Source organism: Typopeltis vanoorti, chromosome 20 (genome assembly GCF_054136105.1).
Source record: "Typopeltis vanoorti isolate ZY-2024b chromosome 20, IOZ_Tvanoo_1.0, whole genome shotgun sequence".
Taxonomy (NCBI): Eukaryota; Metazoa; Arthropoda; class Arachnida; order Uropygi; family Thelyphonidae; genus Typopeltis; species Typopeltis vanoorti.
The window spans coordinates 17164070-17190986 of NC_143568.1; the positions used below are offsets into that span (position 1 = coordinate 17164070).

The 26917-nt window shown below is 36.8% G+C and overlaps 1 protein-coding gene across 1 annotated transcript in view; it reads left to right on the forward strand.

Annotated features, from left to right (window-relative positions):
* LOC150095256 (uncharacterized) overlaps positions 1-26917 on the forward strand; it is a 500251-nt gene that overhangs the window by 321484 nt on the left and 151850 nt on the right. Inside the window, exon 15 of the mRNA XM_090410231.1 lies at positions 8787-8850. Coding sequence (XP_090266357.1) covers positions 8787-8850 — 64 coding nt within the window. The remainder of the gene's footprint in view (positions 1-8786; positions 8851-26917) is intronic.

Below are 26917 nucleotides of genomic sequence, written 5' to 3' on the forward strand. Positions count from 1 at the left end.
AATAGCCTTTCATCTCTGTATATGCATCTGTGTGAAAGCTTTGTGTTTTCCCATTGGATCCCATGGTTTGCATTTTCATTTTCATGCTGTGCCAGGCCCAATTTGTGTGATTTGATGAGCTGGATGTGGTCTTGATGTTCAGAAATATGTTTATTTTCAAACATCAAGAATGATCTTCTTGTTTGCCTGTAGTATAACAGATTGCATGAACACAGGTCTTGGTATACTCCAGGTAGCATCACATCTTTACTGAGAATTTGTTGTTTGGAGAGGGTAACAGATTATGCATTTGGTTAATGGGTTTGAAGATAGCAATATGTTGGTTTTTTTTTCTAATCTTTACTACTTATCCAGAGATACTTTTGATGTAAGATATACAAGTCCTATAGAGTTCTACTTTTTCTCTTGGATGTTGTCTTGGAGTGGCATCAACAATTTTTTGTGTTGTTCTTGGATTGAATCCACTTAATAGGGCTGTTTGTTTAATGGTTTCCAATTCCTGTTTGAGCCAAGAATGCAATTTACTGGAAGCAATGTTAAAAAACTAACTGTCATGATCCCTAAATCATTCATTTCAGAGTTTATTTCATATTATTGTGAAAATAATGAGCAGGTGTCTCACACAAAATTCAGAACATTTAAAATTTGCTATTTTTAAGAAGTCCCCCCCCCCCATTGTATATACTTTGTTGTTGGAACTCTACTAGAAGATGCTGAAAAGCTAGAGATCTTCAGGTGATAGTTGATAGAAATTCAGAGTTAAGGGAATATATTGTGAAGGTCATGAAGGCAATTCTGAGGATTGCTTCAATACTGAGGACATTTACTAGCACAGGTAAGAGAGTGGAAGCCCTGATCAGACTACATCTAGATTACTATGCTGAGATCTGGTCTTCAGAATGTGAAGGAAGTGAAGTATCCTTGGAGAGGATCCAAAGATGGAAACCAAAAATGATATCAGGACCGAGAAATCTTGGTTATCAAAATAGACCGAAGGTATGCATTCTGTATAGTTTGGTGGATAGAAGACTATGGAGTAAATGATTAAGATATTTAAGCTGTGCACTATTGAGACATTTTACCAGATTGACATTGGAGAGACCACCACCCTTGGAAGTTGTGAAAAGAAGTGGCGTTAGTTTTTTTTTTTGTATGGAGAGTGGTTAGATCATTTAATGCATTATACGAGAAGATAGTGAATGTGCAGACACAAACAAATTTAAAGAGTGATATGATAGATAATGTGTTGTCTAAGATGGAGCTCCCATGATCAGTCTTGGGACAACAATGGATGTCCTGAATAATAATTATAAACTGGAAAAGTTTTTTGTTTGTTTTCCAGCATGCTTGAGAGTATAAAAACAAATTCTTGTAATGAAAAAAATCTCTTGCATTAAGAGATTTAAGTTTCTCAAAAGAACATAATATAACTTGATTCACTTTTGCTCTGAGTTAAACTACTTAAAACATGATGCCAGTAGGTTGCATTTTGGTGTTCTGTTATTGCATTTCTTTTTCAATTTAAAAGAAACAAAATAGCATAATTAAAATTTCAGAATTAAAGCCTCAAATTACAGTAATGTAGAAACTTAATAGTGAAAAAAAGTAATTAAAATATTGAGTTGGAAAATGACAAATATTTCATTTTTTTTATGTAACTCCCATCTATGAAAGGCTGTAAATTAGTACTATTGTGTCTTTTTTTTTTATGTCAATGTTTATTATTTTTGCATATATTGTATTTTGTATATATTATATTTTTATTTATTTTTCATATAATCTGTAAACCATGCACTAGAGACCAAAGATGGAACTTTCTTAGCCACTTCGGACAACCAGTAGTCATTCTTTCTTTTAAGGTTACACTGTAGTCAGCATTCATGGTTGAGAATTTAGGGAGACACAACACATGTTAAAATAATTGCTTTATTTAATATTATTATTATTATAATTATTATTTTTTACTTAATATTAGGAAAGTAACATTTGATGTTTCGACCTCTGTACTGAGGTCATCATCATCAGAAAAATACATATGTATAAGAACCAAGTTACATGCTACTGCACATTAGAAAGGTAAAATGAATCTAAGCTGCTTATTAATCTTTTATCTAGCCTGACTTCTACTGGGAAAAGAAAAAAAATGAATAATATTAAAAGAAAATAATAATAATAAAAAAATAAAATACAATAAAGTTTTAAAACAAATAGATATAAAAATAAATTAAAAACAGAACTACATTAAACATTTCTAAAGTCCTCTTGTATTGAGATTTCCTTCTGGGCTTGTTCCAGTTGCCATAAAGGTTGCAGATGGGTCCTCCACATTTTTAGAATGATTAGCCCATTTTTGTTCAGGTTTGGATTGTGTTTTAGCATTTCACAGGCTTCTTTAAATTTTCTCTCAAACCAGGTTTGGTGTGTTGTAGGGACTTGGTGCCTTTCCAGTCAATTCTATGGTATGTTTGGAGTGCATGTTTTGATAGGCCTGTTTTTCCATAATGCAGGTGTTTAATGTGTCATTTGTGTTCATCTTTTCTGATTAGGATAGTGCATCCTGGTTCCCTCATGTACATTGGATTTTTTAAACCCTTGGGTGGGCCAGGTGTGGAAGAGGATCTTTGGAAGAACTGAGTAAATTTCTCAATTTTGTCGGGGGTTTGAAGATAGTCTTGATGTTGTATTTATGTAATGTTCTGTCTATTTTTTCTGAAATGCCTCTGATGTATAGTATGGCTATGGCATTCTTATAACTTTTTTGTTTTTAGTGGCATTTTTATGGAGGATATTGTGAACTGTTTTTTTTTATTATAGCCATTTTTTACAAATGTATTAATGATTTTGAATTCTTTGTTTAGAGCTTGTTCATTCAAGCAAACAGTTAGTGCTCTGTGTTTGCTTATGACTCCTAGTTTTTGTATTGGGTGGTGGTATGAATTTTTGTGTATGCCACCCTGTGCATGTAGGTATGCAGCAGACCAAGAAGGAAAGACAGCCTGAGGGAAGATATGTGATGATGGGTGTGTCTAGAAAAGGAAGAGAGTTGTTGTTGTTTTTGATTTCAATGGTGAATTGGATAGGTTTGTGTTGTTTGCTCAGGTGGCTAAGGAATGTATTTAATGTTTCGTGGCCGTGGAGCCAAATGGTGAAAATATCGTCAACATATCTGAGCCAGACTTTTGGCTTTAAGCTGGCTGAATCTAGAGCTCGTTGCTCAAAGTCTTCCATGCAAAAGTTAGCAATTGGGGGGGAAGTGGTGGTGAGCCCATGGCCATACCTTCTTTTTGTAGGTAAAAATTGTTTCGCCACACAAAATACCCAGAGTGAAGTACGTAGGCAAAGAGGACCGTGATGTCAGGTGGAAATATGTTCTGTAAGTGAATAATAATATCGTTGATCGGGACATTGGTGAAAAGGGCACTTATGTCACAGCTGACTAATAAATCTTGGTTGTTGAGTGTGATGTTTTTAATTTTGTTTATAAAATGTTGTGTATTTTTTATGTAGGAGGGGGAATGACCTACCACTCCTTGAGTGTGGCTGCTAGTTTCTTGGCTAAGTGGTAATTAGGGCTGTCAATTCCTTCAACTATCAGACATATGGCGTGTTTGCTTTGTGTATTTTTGGCAGGCCATAAATTCTGGGAGCTTGGGCATAATAAGGTATTAGTTTTATGGTTGTTTCTTCTGGCCAAGTGATCACGGATTTAATTAATTCTGTTATTTTCTTTTTGATGCATTTTGTGGGGTTGTAATTCACCATTTGGTAAGTGTTGTGGTCCGATACCAAATGGTTCATTTTTTCTAGGTATGCTGTCCGATCGAGGACAACAGTATCATTACCTTTATCCACTTTTGTGATTATGATGTCTTTGTTATTTTTTAAGGATTTGACAACCAGTTTTTCTGTTTTGTTTAGGTTGCAACTTATTTTTTTATTTGGGCTTAATATGTATGATGTTTCTATTTGTATTTTGTCAGCTAGATTGGAGGGGAGGGATCTTTGACCTCTTTCAATATGATAAATGAAATCTAATTTGTTAACTGATCTTGGTGCAATGGTGTAGTTCAGACCTTTTATCAGCAGAGAGAGTTCTCCTTGGTTGAAGTTGTAGCTTGATTTGTTAATAACTTGCCCATGGTCTGTTGGTGGTCGGTTGCTCCCTACTGTTACACCCTGATACCTTAAGAATGTAGAATTCCCAGCTATCATGGTGTAAAATGAAGAGAAAATAAAATAAAACCCCTGTATAAAAGCTAATAGATGGATTATTTAAAAGAAAGAAAAATATTCTTGCATCCAAGTAAAATATATAACAAAAAAAGTGTTTGAAGAACTAAATAATAAAAGAAGGAAAATATTACATTTGTGATATAAAACAATTAGCTAAGTAAAACAAGAAAAGATTAGTAATAAGAAATTGTATCTGAGAGGCTAGAGATTAAAATATTAAGTAAATTCTTAAAAATTTGGAAGGGGGGTTAATTTAGAGGCTAGCAAAAGAAAAACAATAGACTATTGCTCAGGGTCAATTCCCGGATTTGAGACATCGTCACGGACTCGCCGACCAAAGGATGTTTGGCGGAAAAAGGCCAACCTAATTGGTCGGGGAAGTCGAATCAAGTAAGGGGCGGAGAAAAGAAATTAAAGTGGGTGCCGTTAGGGGTCAAGGTATAAAAGGGTTAGAAACCCCCCCCCACAGATGGCTTTTTCCCAGATAGTTTCTTCACGAGCTCCTTCTTATAGGTTTCACGAGGTTTTCCTGAGTGGCGGGATTGGAGTTATCTCCGTCGTCACAACAAGGAAACAAAAGTGAGCGGGATTTCGATTCCATATTTCCTATGGTAAGAAACGAGGAATGCCATTTAGCCAAAGGTATTGTCTAAGTGTTTCATCATCCAGTGAAAAGAAAATCTGTAAAGAAGTCGGTGTCCACGTGATGAGTTTCACAGCCATTGTATGGATGATTCAAAGTGTGTCCTTAATTCAAGAACGAAAAGTTAAGATCGCGTAAGCACAGCTTAATGCCAAAAGAACTTAGGAGTGACAGATTATAAGGGAGATCATACCAGGATAGTTCAATCGGAAAAAGGTAGAGGCCAATATAGAAAACTCAAGAGAAAAAGGTACTGTAAGAATCTCGTGTTAACTGAAAATCGTCTGTAATTGTAATCATTATTCTATTACTGAACTGTTGAAGAGACTAAGGAAATTTATACTAGGACTTTAGTACATGACTGATTATAATGAAAGTATGCTTGTTAATATTAATATTATATAAGTAATTATGTGTCCTGAGATTTATGCATGTGTATTGCAACTTATAAGAAAGTTTTAAATGTCAAAGTTATGTGTTAGTACAGTAAAAGGGTAATTTAATCTACATAGTTTTGGATAGTTAAATAGAGTGAATTGATAATATATGTCCATGTGCTACAGCATATAGCGTATATTCCGAGTAATATAGGGTTAACTAAGGTGTTAATTAGATCTAGAATTATACATATGATTGATGTGTTGAATTTGTCATGGCGGCATGATCGCAATACCCATATAGGATCATAGCCAAACTACTTGTGATAAGCTAATGTTATTTTGTAAATATTTTCTTAGTATTTTTTTTAAATAACGAAACCTGTGGTGCGTTCATAATTAGAAGAAACACACGTATAAACCACAGTGAAAATTATTTAATTGTAAATATTTCATCCTAAGTATCTTAGGACATCATCAGTACAGTATTTAAACAGAATTAGGAATAACATACAGTTAGGGCGCATGATTACAATAGAATCTCATGAAAACGTGCATAACGTGCTAAAGTAGTACAAAAAAAAAAAAAAAACACATTAATTATTTAACACAGTTTTGTATGATAATTTCCCATACTTTAGGAATAGTAAGAACGTCTTTGCGGTTTAGGTTTGGTCTGTGTAGTAGGGCTTCAGAACTTTCTTTGTATAAACGTTCATGTTTAAATAAAGATCTATATAAAAGTTTAGCCTTTTCCCAATGGATCCTATGGTTTGGATTTTCAATTCCGTTTTGAGAGAGGCCAGATTTCTGCGGTTTAAGAAGACGAATGTGGTCTTGATGTTCCAAGATGCGTTTCTGAACAGACCTACCTGTCTGTCCAAAGTAAGATAATTTGCATGAGCATGGAATCTCATAAACACCAGGTAACATCAAGGGTGAGAATTTGTCCTTAGGAGAAGGTAATAAGTTGTAAATTTGGTTGATAGGTTTGTAAGTAGTGGCAAAATTGTATTTCTTCATAATTTTAGAAAGACGTTCTGAGATGCCTTTAACATAAGGTATGGGAATCCTATGCACTTCTTCCTGTCTGGTTTGATGTATGCAGATGTGACTGATGATTTTTTGAGTTGTTTTGGGATTATATCCATTTAGGATGGCTGTACTTTTGATTTCCTGGTTTAAAGATTCTTCAGAGGAGCAGAATTTGTGTACTCTGGAAACTAGTGATTTAATAAAGGTTTATTAAAAAATCTGGCATTATTAAATCACTAGTTTCCAGAGCAAACAAATTCTGCTCCTCTGAAGAATCTTTAAACCAGGAATTAGAAGTAATCAAAAATACATCCATCCTAAATGGATATAATCCCAAAACAACTCAAAAAATCATCAGTCACTTCTGCATACATCAAACCAGACAGGAAGAAGTGCATAGGATTCCCATACCTTACGTTAAAGGCATCTCAGAACGTCTTTCTAAAATTATGAAGAAATACAATTTTGCCACTACTTACAAACCTATCAACCAAATTTACAACTTATTACCTTCTCCTAAGGACAAATTCTCACCCTTGATGTTACCTGGTGTTTATGAGATTCCATGCTCATGCAAATTATCTTACTTTGGACAGACAGGTAGGTCTGTTCAGAAACGCATCTCGGAACATCAAGACCACATTCGTCTTCTTAAACTGCAGAAATCTGGCCTCTCTCAACACGGAATTGAAAATCCAAACCATAGGATCCATTTGGAAAAGGCTAAACTTTTACATAGATCTTTATTTAAACATGAACGTTTATACAAAGAAAGTTCTGAAGCCCTACTACACAGACCAAACCTAAACTGCAACGACGTTCTTACTATTCCTAAAGTATGGGAAATTATCATACAAAACTGTGTTAAATAATTAACGTTTTTTTTTTGTACTACTTTAGCACGTTATGCACGTTTTCATGAGATTCTATTGTAATCATGCGCCCTAACTGTATGTTATTCCTAATTCTGTTTAAATACTGTACTGATGATGTCCTAAGATACTTAGGATGAAATATTTACAATTAAATAATTTTCACTGTGGTTTATACGTGTGTTTCTTCTAATTAATTTTCTTAGTATTGAATTGAGTTATATACATTAATTGAATTGTACCATGCTAATGAGTTTAATAAACCTTTGTTCATTGATAATACAGTTGTCTGAAATTGCTGCCCAATGCACCATTTGAAAAACGTACGAACCTAATCACGCGGGAAATTAACGTGTTAAAAAAACGAGATAAAGTGTCACGACTGCAATATTGTTTCACATTCAGATATATTTTAGTAATTTCTCCTTGTTTTTGTATTTAATATCTCAAACTAAATGTCCCAAAAGGCGCAGTATAATATAAATATTAGGGACACTAAGGGGAGAAATAGCTTAAACATTTGTATTTTGGGATGATATCTTGTACATAGATAAAAGTTGAATATAGACAAGCAGAATTTCACTAGATAGAATAATAATCATAAATTGGGGCACAACACTACTTCGCTTGTGGGCAATTGGTTGCGCCTAGTACTGTAGGTTTGTAATTGGCTGTTCCTCCGAATATGGTGTCCCAATTGTCTGTTGCTTTCTTGTTGTTTGAATGCTTGGAACTTCTTTATTTTTATTTGTTTTTAAGTAATATGTGTTTGGCAGAGTCATCTGTAATCTTGTCTAAAATATCCTAAATATCGGGATTAATATAGCTAAATAGCTCTAATTTTTGTTGTAACACACTGGCTTGGGTGACTGCTTTTGTGGGCCTTTTATTTTATTTTTTGTTTTGTTTTATTATTTTCATTTAATATTATTAACTTTTTTTCTTTTCTCATTTGAGGTTAGGTTAAATAAAAGATTATAAGCAGCTTAGATTCATTTTACCTTTGTAATATGCAGTTGTGTGTAGCTTGGCTTATACATATGTATTTTTCTGATGAAGAACTCAGTACAGAGGTTGAAACGTCGAATGTTACTTTTCTAATTTTAAGTAAAGTAGTTATTTTATCACATGTATTCTGTCTACCCTAAATTCTTAACTATGAACACCAGTAGTCATGAATGTGGTCTCACACTAGGCATACAAGTCATCTCCCACCTAAAATCAACCACAAATATCCATGCCTATGGGGGTTTGGAATACATAGACTGTTGATTGGAAAGCACATATACTAATATTCAGCCAACCTGTTATTTCTGCAGATTCATATTCTGAAGAGACACAAGTAGTGGGCATTGATCTGCTTTGTTCTTTAAAAGGTTTTTAAAGTTCCTTCTAATTTATTTATAATTTCATGTTCCTATGCTATAGCAAACACACTAATTTAGATTTGGTATACATTTAGTAAGCCAGATAAATGAGAATTTATTGGTATATTGTATTTAGAATGACTTTAATTTTTTTTTGGTATATTCATATAAATACAGTTAATTATTTACTTCTTGTATGCAATTTATTATTTATATCTAAATAATATATGAATATGTATGTTCATTCTCTGATGTGTAGGTCGATTATACACCATCAGGAATAGTAATTACTATTTTGATTTTGGATAGGCCTCCTTATTCAGGTAAGTCTTTTCTTTTATTTCATGTTTTAACAAAATTTCTAAACTATTTGTTTATTAACAGCTGATATTATTCATAAATACATTCATTGTATTAAACATTTATTTTAACTACCACATATTCTTGTGGAAAGGCTTAGACGTTGGTTATGCATTTTTACTAAATAATTTAAGGAAATTACAACATAAACTAGGATATACATTAAAATAAATTTTGATATACTTCAGTATTTCTTCAATGTCACGTTGCCATTTTCAAGGAACTTAAGACCAAGACACGTGCACGCAGGCACAACAAACAGTAAGTGAGGAAGAAGCAGGAAGCTATTATTTCTCCTAAAGTCCTGATGGTGCCCCATAGCAGGCAATGTTGGTATTCTTGGGCGAATGGGCTGAAGGTCTTCTGATGTAGGTTCCCAAATTTGAGGCAGTCTCATGCAGCCAAATTTGTTGAGGTTTCGATTGTTTCTTAGGGCTGAAGCTGATTCCATGAAAAGCCTTTCATATTTGTATCCTTTCTTTTAGGCTTACACGGTGATCCAAATGCATTTTTGAAAATTATGGAGACAACTACCGTGTTTGAATAAAAACTTTAGTTTAATATAACTTAAATCTACATTCGACGTTTCAACCTTTATGTCAAGGTCATCTTCTGGAGCATACAACTATACACAGGGAACAAGCTATACTACAATCAAACTGGTTTGTTAAAGACACTGACCAACCGCTACAACAATTGTTGGCCTAACCTCTGGTAGAAAAAAAAAAATTATACATCAATGCTAGAGTCCTATTAGTGTTGTCTACTATATACATATATTAACATCATTCCAGCCAGTTGGTATGGAATGGTTTCTAATACTGGCTGAGGATTGGCTAGAGTCCTGACTTATGCTGGATCTTACATATTAGGTAGGCTGAATGTGTGCCATCCAGATCCTTGGAATTTTCATGCCATCTTTGTTGTTGATATTTGGGTGGTTTATCAGGATTTCACAGGATTCCTTAAATTTCCTTTCGTACCAGGTTTTTGTGCAGTGTAAAGAGCAAGTGCTTTTCCAGTTGATTTGGTGTAAGATGTTGAGTGCGTGGTCTGAGAGGCCTGCTTCACCATAATGGTTATATTTAATGTGTCTTATGTGTTCTTTCTTGCGTATAGGGATTGTCCAAAGATGACCTTGACATAAAGGTCGAAACGTCGAATGTAGATTTTAGTTATATAAAACTAAAGTTTTTATTCAAACATGGTAGTTGTCTCCATAATTTTCAAAAATGCTTTCATATTTGTATTTACTACGGTGTATTATCGTGGCTTTCTTCCACCGTATTCTATGGCAGGTATCCAGCGCATGGTCAGCAAGACCAGAGTGGCTGTATTGGTGAAACTGGATGTAGTCCTTGTGTTCTGAAATTCTGATATTTGCTGTCCTGCCTGTTTGGCCAAAGTAGGACAGCTTACAGCTGCAAGAGATTTGGTATACACCAGGTAGGTCTATGGGGGGGAGGTTGGTCTTTAGTAGAGCAGATAAGGGATGCCAATTTTTTATATGGTCTGTAACAAGAAGTTAAGTCATGTTTTTTTAGGATTTTTGTAATTTTTTCCAAGGTGCCTCGGATATAGGGTATGGTGATGGATTTAGAGTGATCCTTGTTGTGAGGGGGGAGGTTTACTGGTTTCAATATTTTTTGGATTTTTTTGGGGGGGTAGCCATTGGCTGAGAAAGTGTTGAGAATGTAGTTTAGTTCTGTGGTTAGGGCACTGTCATTTGAACAGATAAGTTTCGCCCTGTTGTGTAGTGTCTTAATGACTCCATATTGTTGCGAGGAGGGGGGGGGGGTTGTTGGTGAATGTATCTGCCTGTATGGGTGGGTTTTCTATAGACTGAGAAAACCAAGGTTCCATCAGGCTGGTGGGTGACTAGTGTGTCTAAGAAAGGAAGGCAGTTGTTTTTTTCAGAATTTCAGAACACAAGGACTACATCCGGTTTCACCAATACAGCCACTCTGGTCTTGCTGCCCATGTGCTGGATACCTGCCATAGAATACGGTGGAAGAAAGCCAAGATAATACACTGTAGTAAATACAAATATGAAAGGCTTTTCATGGAATCAGCTTCAGCCATAAGAAACAATCCAAACCTCAACAAATTTGGCTGCATGAGACTGCCTCAAATTTGGGAAACCTACATCAGAAGAACTTCAGCCCAATCGCCCAAGAATAACATTGCCCGCTAGGGGGCACCATCAGGACTTTAGGAGAAATAATAGCTTCCTGCTTCCTTCCTCACTTACTGTTTGTTGTGCCTGCATGCACGTGTCTTGTTCTTAAGTTCCTTGAAAATGGCAACGTGATGTTGTCAAAATATTGAAGTATATTAAAATTTATTTTGATGTATATCCTAGTTTGCGTTGTAATTGCCTTAAATTATTTAGTAAAAAAACTACCACATATGTTTATCTATCTTATTTCTGAACATCCTTACATCTGTTAGATGTAAGGATGTTCAGGTTAGATCTGTACAGCCAAAACTAGAAGGAACAAATTCAGAAATATCCATGGGCGGCTCATGCACTGCGGAACTGCAGCACCACTAATTTTTCTAGATATATAAATATATTTATATTTGCTTGTAATATTTAATTTTATCATCAACAATCCTATACAATTCTCTTATGTTGTATAAAAAATAATAAAAATCCATCTTGTAGCACTTAGAAGGGCGAAAGACGCTAGCAGCACTGTGTTTACCACAGTGTCATATTGTTACACGTGCAAGTATATGCACGTCATAGTGAGATGCGAGTTATTAGTGTAATGTGGCACTGTCCGTCACACAGTTCCACTGTGGTTTATATGCAGTTTGCACCAGTAGTAGTAGAGTGTTTGTAGTGCTTATTGTGTTTACTCTGTCTCTTTAAATATTTGGACATTACAATTAAAGGATTTAATTGTAATGTCCAAAAATTGTAAATCCGTTCCTTTAATTACAATTAAAGAAATGGATTTTATTTTTAAGTAATTTTGAATTATACCACTGTATAATTTTTATCAATAATAAACAATATTTTTTTCATGTTTAATTTTTTTTAAAAATTTTTACCATAATTTTGATATTTTATCCAAACACGTATGCACTGTACATTGTGTATATTAGAATGTGTATGTATATTTCGAATCACCCCCACAATTTCAAGCTATGAACCTACATTGGAAATATCTGAACTGATGAAAGGAATTAGAGATGTTTTTGAATCAAGTAACGATTCTGAACTGAGAACAGTTCATGTATGGTGCATCTGTTGCATATGCAGTATATTGTTACAAATAACTTGTAAGTCCTTGGTCCCACAGTTTAGGTCTAAGATAAGATTGGATAAGCAATTTCCAGATTTATGACTGAGTCCTCAAGGTTTCTGTTCAAGCAATTATTCTATATATAAATCATTTTGTTAGCTTCTTAAAGCAAAAGAAATGGTTTGTAGACCAATTAATTTCATTGCTCTGTAGAGACATGAGTAGTAGGTGTTGATTTTCATTTTGATTGTGATAACACCACTCTGCTGTTGACTGTCACCTATTTTGTAACATATTGCATTTTGACCTGCAGATCAAGGGTAATTCCAAAGAGTTCTTCTGCTATGTAGCAAGTAAGAGGAAGAATGACTTCAGAAGGATAACTTTAGTGGGTGCTGATGGTACTGAGGTGACAAAATCAGATGTAAGAGTCGAGTTACTGAGTGATCACTTTTCAAAAGTCTATCACCCAAGTGAGGATATCTCTACACCTGTAGCAATACCTAATGTGAGAATTGAAGCTAAAGAATCAGAGGTATTTAATATATTGCAAAATTTAAATGCAAACACTGCTGTAGGCTTAGATGGAATAATCTAAGCCTACAGCAATGTTTTCTCAAACCTTGATGGAATATCGATTGCACAGCAGCCAAAGATTCTCAGAAGAAAGCTTGGGGTATTTTCCATATATACTGGTCCACCTTTTATTATTATTATTAACATCTAACTTCCATGGAGTGGAGTCTCATCGTGGGAGGTACACACTATTGCACGCAATGCTGATCCAACTGTGCTTTAAACTGATTCAATGTGTCTACATTCACAACACACACTCAGGCAATGCATTCCACTCACCAACCACACTCCATGCAAAAAACCTACTTCTCACTCATCTGCTCACACTCTCCTTATACAGTTTCCAGCGATGGCCTCTTGTTTATCCCCCCCCCCATCATTCTATGAAAAATCTCTTCCATGTCAACCTGATAACAACCCCTGACTAGTTTATATATCTCAATCATATCCCCCACCCATCCTCTTTCTCCTATTCATGAGAAGGGTCCAGAGAAGATTCACTTTGTGAATCTTCTCTGGACCCTTTCCAACATATCATTGTCACCATGAAACCGAGTGACCAAATCTGTACACAGTAATCCATGCGAGGACTGACCAAGGCCTTTTACGATGGCATCATATAAGGCCTTGATATCGTTATGGGAATAGAAATGGAAGGATACAGTATTTTTTGCAAGGTAGAAAGGGCAAGAAGGTAAGGGGAGTGCTGCCAATGATAGCAGGGGAATTAAATGCAGTGTTGTGTTTTTTGGCGCCATTTGAAAACTGGATTTTTTGATTTACTCTCTGTGCAAACATTATTTTCTATGATAGAAAGCTGGTGGGTGGTATATCTGCCTTTCATTTTCCAGATTTTTCTCCATACTTCTTTGTTGCTAGTGATGGTGGATCTTCATATAAAAGAAGTATATTGGATACAGGATTCCTTCTGACAATAGATGTATCTTGCTTGGGCTTGAGCAAGTTTAAAAGCTTTTAGACAGAATCGAATTTTAGCTAACGTGGAAGATTATTCACCACCAAATCACTGGAATAAGTGAAACGTGGTTGAATGAACATGATACAGTACTATTCACAAGCGCCCTCAGAGAAAGGGGAACTAAGTCTACATAAGGTAGACATGAAAGGGGGAAATAGTGACAATGGTTATGAAGCAGTGTGATGTAACATGGAAGTTGAGAGGAAGACTTATTTAGTTGGATGTTGTTATAAGCATGGAATGTGGAGGGTGGTGATGAAGAAATGTATAAACAACTTTGATTAGTTAACAAATGGTAATTATTATGGGTGATTTTAATTATGGGGATATAGATTGGAATGAAGATATAACATTTGGAAATAAGGAAAATGAGTTTCTTGAATTCTTGAAAGATAATTATCTCAGGCATCACATAAAGGAGGGCACGTGAGGATTGAGAGTTCTAAATCTCATCATTATATCACAGGATGCAATTGCAAGAGGGAGGTTTCACACTTTCCTCCATTTGGTGAAAGTGATCATAAAGTGATCACCTATGTTCTGACTAGTCATATACTGACTAGTTATATGCAGACCTTTGTGAGGAAAGGATTAAGTGGAATTATAAGGCTGGTGATTATGACAAGCTTATGAGACAGCTTGGAGCTATAGCATGGAATGAGGAGTTGAGCAGTAAGAAAATAAATGCTGCTTGGGAACTGACAAAGAAATACATAACAGCATCAATGTGTTAATGAATTCCAAAGGCCAAAAGCCTGAATAAGGTAGGTGTAAAATGGATGAATGAGGAGATTAAGCATGAAATTTGGAAGAAGAAGAAGATCCATTGTAGGCTGTACAAGATGAATAATGGTAATAATCAGTTACAAAAAGAGTATAAAGAACAAGCCAGGAGAGTGACTCGGCAAGGAAAATAAAAGTGCAGTATGAGCAGAAATTGACAAATCAGGCAAAGAAAAACCCTAGAGTTTTTTTTTTTTTTTTTTTTAACCTATGTGGCAAGTAGAAGGAAGAATGATCATGATAAGATGAAGTTAATGGATGAAAATGGTAGAATGGTAACTGCTGCAGAATACATTGTTAAGATATTCAGTGATCAATTTCTAAGGGTGTTTCATCCTGATCAGGGTGAAATCATGAGGAACTTAAGTGTAGAGGACATAGGAGAGGATGGCTTAATTATGAGTGAGCAGGAGGTATTTCAGGAAATAAATAAACTTCATATCAATAAGGCAACAGGATTTGATGACACATCACCACACATCTTAACTACCTTACCAGCCATTATGGATCAAATACACATCCTCATACGCTTCGTATCCATCATATATTTCAATGTAATATCAAAGGTATTGCAATTTTAATATGCACATCGCAGCCATGATAACCTTGATGTCCATAGACATCTTGGCTGGTAGCATGGTTAAAGGAATGTTCCAGGGAATTGGCAGTAGTATTAGCATGCCTGTTTAATAAAAGTCTTGCAACAGCACAGGTTCCAAGGGAGTGGAAGTAGGGTAAAATTATTCCACTGCATAAATGTGGGGATAAAGCTGAAGTTTCAAATTATAGGCTAGTCTTAAAATCTGGGGTTGTGGTAAAGATACTGGAGAGATTGGTGAGAAGTAGGATACAGGAAATGAGTTCATAATAGCAGTATTCCCTGTGGTTATCAGCATGAGTTTGTTAATGGGAGAACATGTTTCACTAACTTACTTATGTACTATAACATGGTGACAAAATTCCCTGGACAGGGAAATTGCATATACAGTGGTGTACTTGGATTTTGCAAAGGATTTTGATAGACTGCTACATGACAAGCTCTTAAATAAATTGAAGCAGATGAGATTGGATAACAGACTTCTGAGTTGGATCAGTGACTGGCTGTCGGATAGGTATCAGAAAGTTGAAATGGAGGTATGGTATCCTGAAAGAGAAAGGTCACCATTGGTGTGCTGCAGTGGTCAGTTTTGGGGCATTGTTCAGTTTGTATGTTAATGATATTGGGATGCATTTAACTAGTGATATGCAGCTGTTTGCAGATGATACAAAACTGGGGAGAACAATGTAGAATCAAGCGGATTTATGACCTAACAAGAGGACTTGAATGGATTGCATGAATGGGAAGGTAAGTGGAACTATAAATTCAATATTGCAAAGTGTAAGGTTTTGAGATTTAGTAAGCAATGATGGGATGCAAAGTATACACTTGGTTGGGAAACTTTAAAGGAAGTAGAAGAGATGAGAGATATAGGAGTGATAGTGGACAAGGACCTGAAATTTAGGGGCCACATTGCACAAGTTGTGAAGATGTCACATCAGATAATGGCAATGATGAGCAGGACCCTGACATATAGAAATAGATCAACTGGTGTACCTATACAACAGAATTTTCTGTGACAGTATATATTTAGATACTTGGCAGAAGTCAATTATTATTGCCTTTTCTAAGCAAGGAAAGATCCCAAGTTCCCAAATAATTGTCCAGTTGCTTTGACCCTGCTTGTGTAAGATTCTGGAAAAATGGTTCTTTTATCTTTTATGGTTTTTGGAAACTTTTTTCTGGGTCTTTTTTTTTCCCTGGTATTCCTGGATATTCCTGGAAGCCAGAACACAGTCTGGCTTCCAGGAATATCATTCTACTACTGATCATCTAGTCCAGTTGGAGGCATTCATTAGAGATATATAGCTTCCTAAAATCCAAGCATCTACTATCAGTTTTCATTGATATGAAAAAGGCATATGGCACTGCTTGGAATACTAAAAGATCTGCATAATTTTTATTTCAGAAGGAATTTCTTTCTTTTTATCAAGAGCTTCATATATAACCAAGTCTGAATGGGAACCACTATTTCCAGATTGTGTAACTGGGAGAAGGAGTGAGTCTCACAAGGTTCTGTTTTAAATATGATGCTTTTTTGTAATACCTGTTATGTGGATGTCTTCACCGAATTCCATTCTTGAAAGTATGAGGGTAGTAGATAGAAGACAAACAGCTTTATCATGCCATATCAAACCAAGTGATTTGATGAGCTGATTTGGCCACTTTTGCAATGTGTCCCCTAAATTTCAACTCTCAAAATGGACACTAGCAAATGTATTCAGATTTTCACAGCAGAAGACATTTTTCTGTGCATTTTTTGCTGCAGACTTGGTCTTTATCCTGATCCAGAACTTGAAGTAGGACCAACATTAATTCCAGTTGCATCAGAAGACAAGAGCTTATAACTTATGCTTGACAGCAAACTCAGTTTCCTCCCTCACATATATTAGTTACGAGACAACTGCCATAAAGCAATGAACATTCTGCATACCCTATCTTTCACCCTTTGGGGTGTTGACATATGTTTTTTGCTTCGTTTGTTCAGAGCATTGATAAGATTAAAACTTGATTATGAATCCCAAGTCTGTGTTTCTGCCAGGTGGAGTACATTGCAGTAGCTAGACTCCATTCACCATCAGAATTGCAACTGGTGCATTTCAAATGTCATAAATTCCTGATCAGTATATTGAGGCAAATGTACATTTGCCTCAATATACTGATCATCAATATACATCAAAGAAATAAAGGTGGTACCACCTTTATTTCTCAATTCTTTATTGCTTTGACATCAATAGCTGTCTCTGTTACATCCAACAAAAATAAAATCCTTGCCAGCCCATCCCACATGGCCAACTACTTTTCCAAGTCCACAATCAGAGAATTTGTACAATTCTGTGTTTCCAGAAGGAAAAAACCTGCTACCGCCTTATGAGATTAGCAAACTCATCTTCAATTCAAAAAATACATGTAAAGATTCCTCTTGTGACAATGAAAAACGAACTTAGACCTTTACCAATCAAAGGGTGCAAAGTGCCATTGTTCTTCCAGTTGCATTATGGAGGCTCAATGGATGCTTCTGTTTATTGGGGAAATTTTCAAGGGAAATTAGGCCGCAGATACTACAGCAAAGTCATCTAGTTTCTCAAAGATCCACTCTCCACCTGTACCATACACTAATTACCAGCAATTATTAGACACACTTTACTATTACTATTATTATTACTATTATTACGGGCAACTCCAGGGAGTCATTAGACTCATCAAGGGAGGCCCCAAATCATATTCATCACAACTATTCGACATTCATACAGTATCTATCATACCTCGCCTTAAACTCATTCACTGTCACAGCATCCACCACAGACTCAGGGAGCGCATTCCACTCATTCACTACTCTAAAAGTAAAGAACCCAGCTCTAACACCTTTACTAACCACACTTTTGCCCAGTTTCCATGGATGTCCCCTAGTTCTCCCACAACTAGCCCTGTTCTCAAAAATATCTTCTGAATTAATTTTATAGAAACCCTTCAGTAATTTGAATGTCTCAATCATCATCACATCAACCAATTTTTGCAACCCACAAATCCTCAACCTGTTCTCATACGGTTCATTCCACAGACCTGCTATCATCTTGGTCACTTGCCTCTGGATCCTCTCAACACCCTCCCCATCAAGAAGAAACCTAGGTGACCAAATCTGGGCACAGTAGTTGAGATGGTTTCTTATCAAGGCTCGATACAGAGGAACAATAACCTGCTTGTCTCTGCTTGTCAACGTATTCTTCAGCAACCAAGTGATTTAATGAGCTGATTTGGCCACTTTTGCAATGTGTCCCCTAAATTTCAATTCCTTATCCACCAACACTCCTAAATCTCGTGCCTCATCAATTTCCTGGAGCACGGTTCCACCAATGCAGTAAATTGCCACCAATCTTTTCACCCCAAAATGCATAACCTTACATTTTGCCACATTAAATTGACATCCATTCTCCTTAGCCCAGACCTCCAATCTATCCAAATCATCCTGCAAAATTTTGACGTCATCTTCATTCACTATTGCCCTACCCAACTTCGCATCATCCGCAAACAAATGAACTGTTCCTCTCAGATCCTTTCCTATATCATTTATGAACAAATTAAACAGCAGTGGTCCAAGAACAGATACTTGTGGCACACCACTAGTCACAGGCCGTCTTGTGGACTCTACTCCTGAGTAAACCACTCTCTGATATCTCTCCGTCAACCACCCTCCTATCCATCTCACCAACCCTATATCCATCCCCATATGCTGCAATTTACTGATTAGAATTCCATGTGGTATCCTGTCAAAAGCCTTAGCAAGGTCCAGTAGAATCACTGTAAACCCATTACCCTTATCCAGTTCATCCGTCACTGTGTTATAATACGTGAGCAAGTTACTGAGGCATGACCTACTCTTCACAAAACCATGCTGTCCCCGATACAGTATCCCATTTTCTTCTATCCAATCTTGTATTTTCCTCTTGACTATTTTCTCTAAGACCATGATAATGATTCCTGTTATGCTGATTGGCCGGTAATTTTCAACAGCAGCCTTGGAACCACCTTTGTCCAGTGGAACTATTTCTCCCTCTTTCCACCCCCTTCGGACTGACCCTGTCCTGAGGCTCAAATTAAACAAAATGATCAAGGGCACTGACAATTCTTTGGCAGCTTGACGTATGACACGAGCTGGTATACCATCCAATCCCACAGATGTATTGACATTGAGGTTCTGTAATAGACTAGTTACCTCTACTTCATTCATCACAATTCCAGTATAAGCTGTTGGTTCTTCCATTCCTGCAAAGTCACCACCTGGATGATATACTCTTGCAAAGTGCTCGCTCAGTAATTCCACAATATCAACTGATTCGGTTACCTCCCTACCCTCAGCATTTTTTAGATCATTCTACCATGAGCATTTTTCCTTTTACTTGCAACATATTGAAAAAACTGTTTGGGATTCTCTTTAGCCTGCGTGGCCAATTTCCTTTCGTAATCTGCTTTTGCTTTTCTTACCACCCTTGTTACCATCCTGGCTTGAGCTTTATACTGTTCCTGCGCCTGATGGTCACCCTTCTCCTTAAATTCCCTCCACAATTGTTTCTTTTTTTGCAGCTCAAGCTTAATAGTGTTATTCATCCATTTAACCCCTACTTGATTTATTATTCAGACTCTTGGTATACAGTCAACCATTGCCTCCTGCAAACAGTTCTTAACCACCTCCCATGCACTATCAACATCCAGCCCTTGCAGTTTTACATGCCATGGCATTGAGCCAAGCACACACCTAAGCTTGTCATACTTACCAGCCCGGTAGTTCCATATGTACCCTGTCTTAATTGTAAATTCGACTCCTTTAGCCACCTCCCAAGTCATGACCTTATGGTCACTCTCACCAATTGGTGGCAACATGGTCATGTTCGTTACAGCCACATTCTCAGTTGCAATTACTAGGTCCAGCACTCTCTGCCCCCTGGTATTTTCCAATACATGTTGCTGTAGATAGTTATCCGTTAATAACCGCATAAAATCCAATTCCTTCGTCCCATGTGCCCTCTCCTCTTTCCAGTCAATGTTACCATAATTGAAATCACAAATAATAATTACCCTCATTCCATTCATTTCTTCTATATGCTTATGCATACTATCCCCACCATCCACTCCATCACCCGGTCTATAGCAGCACCCAATTGTATATTTTGTTCTGCTCGATTCTATCTCACACCAAACAGCCTCAAATGTGCTTTTTTCCCCATCCTGCAGTTCAATTTCTATACTCCTTGGCTGAAGCTCATCAGCTATCATCAATAACACTCCTCCCCCCCCTTTTTATTCACCCTGTCACTCATGAACACGCTATACCCTTCGCATTCAATCCCACAAGCTTTATCATCTTCTGTCAGCCATGTTTCACTAATACCAACAACCTATGGCCTGGAAGTGCCAACCATGGCCAAAAACTCTTCCTTCTTGTTCCTAATACTCCTGGCATTAGTGTACATGAATCGCAGAAGCCCATTTGTCCCATCCCTACTTTGATGCCTTATACTAATTATCCCATTCTGATTTGTTGTCCGTCGTACTCGCTCAGGCATAATATACTCATTCATACACTTAACTGCCCCCTAAAGTCTGCATATCTACCCCCCCCTTAATAAATCTAGTTTCCCTGAGTCTGTACATCCACTTCCACATCATTCATCAACACTCTTTCAAGTCTCCGTACACCAACTCCATTCAAATATAACCTATCCATCTTATATAAGTCCTTTCGCCCATCGAACTCATTCCACACATCCACAAATTCCACCCCACTCTCCATGCATAACCCACGCATAAAGTCATTGGCAAGTATGGCCCTCCTTCTAAACACTTCGCTGTCATACCGCGGTAAGATACTCACCATCCTAACTCTCTCACTCTTCTCTTTTGCTACCTCAAACAACTCCCTCACATCCTCTATCATTTCCATTTTGTCCTCTTTCAAATCATTCGTTCCTGCCATGATTATCATCTCTTTCACCCTCTGTTTTTGCAGTCGAAAATCCCAGTGACAGTCATCATAGAACAGAAAGAGAATAATAATAAGCTCTACTGAATTAAGCCTGAAATTAAATTATGGCAGTCTAATTTATGCTGAGTTCAAAAAGAGGAGGTTGTACTTGCTTGCTCCTGCATAGGTCATAGTCATCTCACACACTTCTTCCTGTTCAGAGGTGATAACGTGTCTATATGTACATTTGGTAATGTCAGGCTCACCATTCATCATATTTTAATTGACTCTTCTCATTTTATTAATGAGCATACCCATTATATTAGCCATATTCATGAGCTGCTGTGCCCTATACGTGCAGACAGATTTTATCAGACTCGATAATACTTCCTTTGTTTTTAAATATTTATGGATCATTTATGGATAATTTATGCTAATTCTATTTAGAATGTCCTTGCTTGTAAATACCATTTATATACTGTGTTGTTTTATGACCTTTTTATACTTTTCATTGATCGTTTTTGCACAGTTTTTTTATCTATTTTTTTATACACTTCTGCACACATTTTATTTTAGAAATACATTTATTATTATTATTATTATTAAACAAGACATCATGGAGTCAAAGACTCAATTAGGAGGTCCTTTTATCTCACACACATCTCATCATACCGGGTCTTAAACACATTCAAACTCCTTGCAGACACCACACTCTCAAGCAAGGCATTCCAATCATTCACAACTCTGCACGAAAAAAACCTGCCTCTCACTTCCCTACTCACACCCTCTTTATACAGTTTCCAGGGATGACCTCTGGTTCTCCCCTGATCTCCTACTATTCTATGTAGAACTTCTCCACCATTGATCCTATAACAACCCCTTACCAACTTGTAGGTCTCTATCATATCTCCCCTCTTCCTTCTCTCCACTAGACTCTGCAAATTACATCTTTTCAATCTTTCCTCATACTCGACATTCCAGAGGTCAGAAACTACATTAGTCAGTCGCCTTTGGACCCTTTCCAACATCTCTTCATCCTTCTGAAAACCTGGTGACCAAATCTGGGCACAATAGTCCATGTGTGGCCTAATCAAAGCTTTATACAATGGAACAAGAATCTCCCTACTTCTACACGTTAGTGTCCTTTTCATCATTCCCAGAAGTCTTTGTGTTGTCTTCACAATTTTGGCGATGTGTCCCCTAAATTTTAGATCCTTATCCACTATCACTCCCAGATCTCTTATTTCCTCTACTTCCAACAAGATATTCTCACCAAGCATAAATTCTGCATCCCATCTTTGTTTTCCAAATTTTAAAACCTTACATTTTGCAACATTGAACTCACATCCCCATTTGCTTGCCCAGTCACTCAATTTATTCAAGTCTTCTTGCAAGGCCACAACATCTTCACTACTCTTTATGGTTCGTCCCAACTTTGCATCATCTGCAAACAACTGAATATCTCCATCCAAATCTTTGCCAATATCATTAATATACAAGTTAAATAGTAATGGCCCTAAAACAGATCCCTGAGGCACTCCACTAGTGACTTTCCTTTTCCTGGTATTGCACCCCCATACACAACTTGTTGATACCTATCAGATAGCCAGTCTCCAATCCAATGCACTAATCTAATATCCAACCCCATCTGCTCTAGTTTGACTGTCAACTTATCATGAGGTACTCTATCAAACGCTTTTGCGAAATCCAAGTATATTACTGTGTATCCTTCTCCTCTGTCCAAGGAAGCAGTCACTTTATTGTAATAAGTAAGTAGATTACTAAAACACGACCTCCCTTTAGCAAATCCATGCTGTCCATCAAAGATTATACCATTGTTGTCAACCCAACTCTGGATCCTAGTTCTCACAAGCTTCTCCAACAACTTAACCACAACACCTGACACACAGATAGGCCTATGGTTTGATGCTTGAGTTCGATCACCTCCTTTATGAAGTGGCACAATCTTGCCCTCCTTCCACTCTTTAGGGACTTGACCAAGTGCAAGACTCGTATTAAAAAAATATCTCAAGGCAGGAGTCAACTCTCTGGCACATTCCTTCAGAATACGCGGTGATATATTATCAAGTCCCACAGCCTTATTTACATCTAGTTTACTCAACTCCCCAAACACCTCTTGCTCACTTACAGTCAGTCTCTCCTCCCCATCATCAACTGCTCTTAATCTCTCCATGAAGTCACATTCACAAGATTGAAAGATCTTTATGAACAGCTCATTAAGTATCTCCACCACACATTCTGCAACAGCTGTCTTTATACCATTTCCTCCAATCAATGTCATCGTTCCATAATCATTCTTTCTTTTGCTGGCTACATATCAAAAGAACTCTCTAGGATTCTTTTTAGCTTCATTAGCTAACTGCTGTTCATACCTCTCTTTAGCTACTCTCACCAACCAAGTCACCCTCCTTGCCTGGCCTTTGTAGAACTCTTGAAATTGGTTACTTCCACTTCTCTTATGCTGCCTCCACAATGCCCTTTTTCTCTGTATTGCATGCTTAATCTCTTTATTCATCCATCTCACACCCACCTTATTTAACCTTCTCACCCGTGGTATACATTTAGACATTGCATCCACTAAATATTTTTTGAAAATCCCCCAAGCTGCATTGATCTCTTTTCCAGCTAACTACTCATTCCATGCTACACCTGCAAGCTGTCTCCTGAGCTCTTCATAATCACCCCCTTGTAGTTACACATATACCCTTTTTTCACAGGGGTCCTTGCACTGCTGGCAACCACCCAAGTAATCACCTCATGGTCACTTTCATCAATTGGTGGATGATTTGATACCTCATTGATAATTACATCCTCCGATGAGATGACCAAATCCAAGACCCTTAATCCTCTTGTGCCCTCTGTTACATACTGTCTGAGGTAGTTATCCCTCAAAAACTCAAGAACTCATTTTCTTTACTTCCAGTTGCTATCTCTTCATTCCAGTCTATATTGCCATAATTAAAATCACCCATAATGATCACCCTTTTCTTATTTGCTTGGCTTATTTGACTATACATTTCACTATCACCACCATCCACATTACCAGGTCTATAACAACATCCCACCAAGTATTTGATTCTATTCACCTCTATTTCACACCATACTGCCTCAAACCACTGGTACGAAACACATCATACCTTTCCATCTCTATTCCTGTCAGGATGTCATCCTCATCTAACCATGTCTCACTTATTCCGACAATCTCTGGGTGCACAGACGCAATTAGTGCAACCATTTCATCCGCCTTGTTTCTTATACTTCTAGCATTGGTATACAAACACAACAACTCATTTCTGAATCTACAGCTAGTTCCACTGATACCACTCACTCGATATGATCTCTCCATGCTGGACTGGGGCCATTTCCCTTTATGCTTCTTCATTTTAGAACCCTTTGCAATTCCATCTGTTTCCTTTTGATCCCTGATCATCCCATTACTTTCCTGCCTACACATGCTCTCACCTCCTCTTGGAGCATCCACCTTTCTCACGCTGTGTATCCCTGTCCACCCTGAGCCTCCCCGTTTCCCTGCTCCTCTTGCACACCCATTCTCTCATTTTCTATACTCATACCACTCACTTCCACATTCATTTCCACTCCTTCAATCTCTCCTGTCTTACTCTCCTGCTCTTTCACATCACTCCCCTCTTGATCTGATTCATTCTCTCTATTCACTTCTCCACTTTCCAGCAGCAGTCTCTCCAAGCGACTCACACCATAACCACTCAAATGCAGTCCATTTATAGACATTTTTATCTATATTGATTTATGTCATATCTTACAGTTTTTTATCTTGTATATTGATGTAATAACTGGGTGGTGCAGTATGACCACAGTTGTCCTTGCACCATAAAACACCAATCAAACAGATAAACAAACTAACCAAGACTTTTTCAGGTATGTGACAATGATTATGGTAACATGATGTTAATGGATGAAGATGGTAGAATAGTAATTACTGCGGTGGACATAGTTGAGGTATTCAGTGAAAAGTTTGTAAGGGTCATCCATCTAATAGAGAAGCTTAGGTGTTGAACTTTATTCATAACTTATTTTATGGGTATTATAACACCAAACCAACTAAATTATGAAAAAAGATGTTTCTTAACGGGCTTATATTTTGCTGAATTTCAAACCAGCATTCTCAGAGCACATTGCACATTCCATTTAACACACAACAATGAGTAAGTGAAACAATTCAAATTGTAATGGACAAAAGATCTGAAGTCCTGTTAGGTGCCTTCTAATGTCATTACAGCTATGCAGGAGACTGCTTCATAGCTGTCTCCTAACTTGACTGACTGACTCTAAAAATAATCTTCTTCCCTGTAATGACTTCTATTGTGCTTTATAACAGTCATTACAGGGCAGAAAAATGATTTTTAGAGTTATTACTCTTAATCTGTTTATGAATAGTATCTTTTCAAGTGAAGTAGCCAGAATGAATGGTAGATTTAAAAAGATCTGTGATATTTGGGAGTGGGGGGGGATTTTAAGTATCAAAAGTAAATTTAAAGTTTCATTATAGCTACTTCACTTGAAAAGATATTATTCATAAACAGATTGAGGTTATAGCCATTTGGCCCCCCCCCCTGTAGCCAATCATTATTATTATATGGAGTATTTTGAAGAATATGCTCTTAATACTGCTATTTCCAACCCTTCTATCTGGCTAAAATACACCAATGTATTTTCTATTTGGCCAAATGGCTCAGTCACGTTAGACTCTTTCTCCTCCATCTCAATAGAGAGCACCCCAGAATCCAGCTCATTATAGAAAAAGAAAATAATAACCTACCTTTTCTAGATATTCAAATTACACATCTTCCTAATGGCACCCTTTCTTTCTCAGTTTACAGAAAACCCATCCACACAGATATATACGAGGGTGTTCTGAAAAGTTCTCAGCCTCGACCATAGATGGCAACACTATTGGCAAGATTTTTTTCTTCTAAGTCGGAACATCTGTCATAAGCATCCATGTGAAATTGCAAGTCATTCTATCAAGTAGTTTGTTTTATACAGTTGCTTGAAGCAAAAGTGTTGTCTGATTCCCTTGAAATGGATAAAATTGAGTATTGGTAGTTCTAAAATTCTTTGCAAAAGAAGAATTAATACCAAAAGAAATTCATTCAAAGTTCATAAAAGTTTATGGGCACTCCTCTCCTTAGTTTTTGACAATTAAGAAATGGGCTGCCGAGTTTAAACATGACTGTACTAGCCTTGAAGATGATCCACGCGAAGGATGTTCAAAAAGTGTAACAACACCAGAAATTATTGATCAAGTGCACAATATGATATTGGATGACCAGCAAGTCAAAGTGCTTGAAATTGCTGAGACTATAGGCATTTCAAAAGAACGTGCAAGATATATTTTACATGAAGAGTCGCATATGAAAAAGCTTTGTGCAAGATAGATGCCGTGCTTGCTCACAGCAGATCAAAAAACGCACTTGCATGAAAATCTCTGAACAGTGCTTGGAGCATTTTAACAAGAATAAAACTGATTTTGTGCATCAATTTATTACTATGGATGAGACTTGGATTCACCATTACTCACCAGAATCCAAGCAGCAGTCAAAACAGTGGAGAGAAGACAGCGCCAAGGAAAACAAAGTTGATTATATCAGAAGGAAAAGTCATGGCATTGGCGTTTTGGGATGCTAAAGGCATTTTGTTTATTAATTACCTTGAAAAGGGTAAAACGATAACCCGGGAATATTATTCCAATCTTTTAACAGACTAGACAAAAAAATTCATAAGAAAAGACCTGGTTTTCAGAAGAAAAAAATCTTCTTTTATCAGGACAATGCATCTGCCAACAAAGGTGTTTTGACAATGGGAAAATTAAGGAATCTGC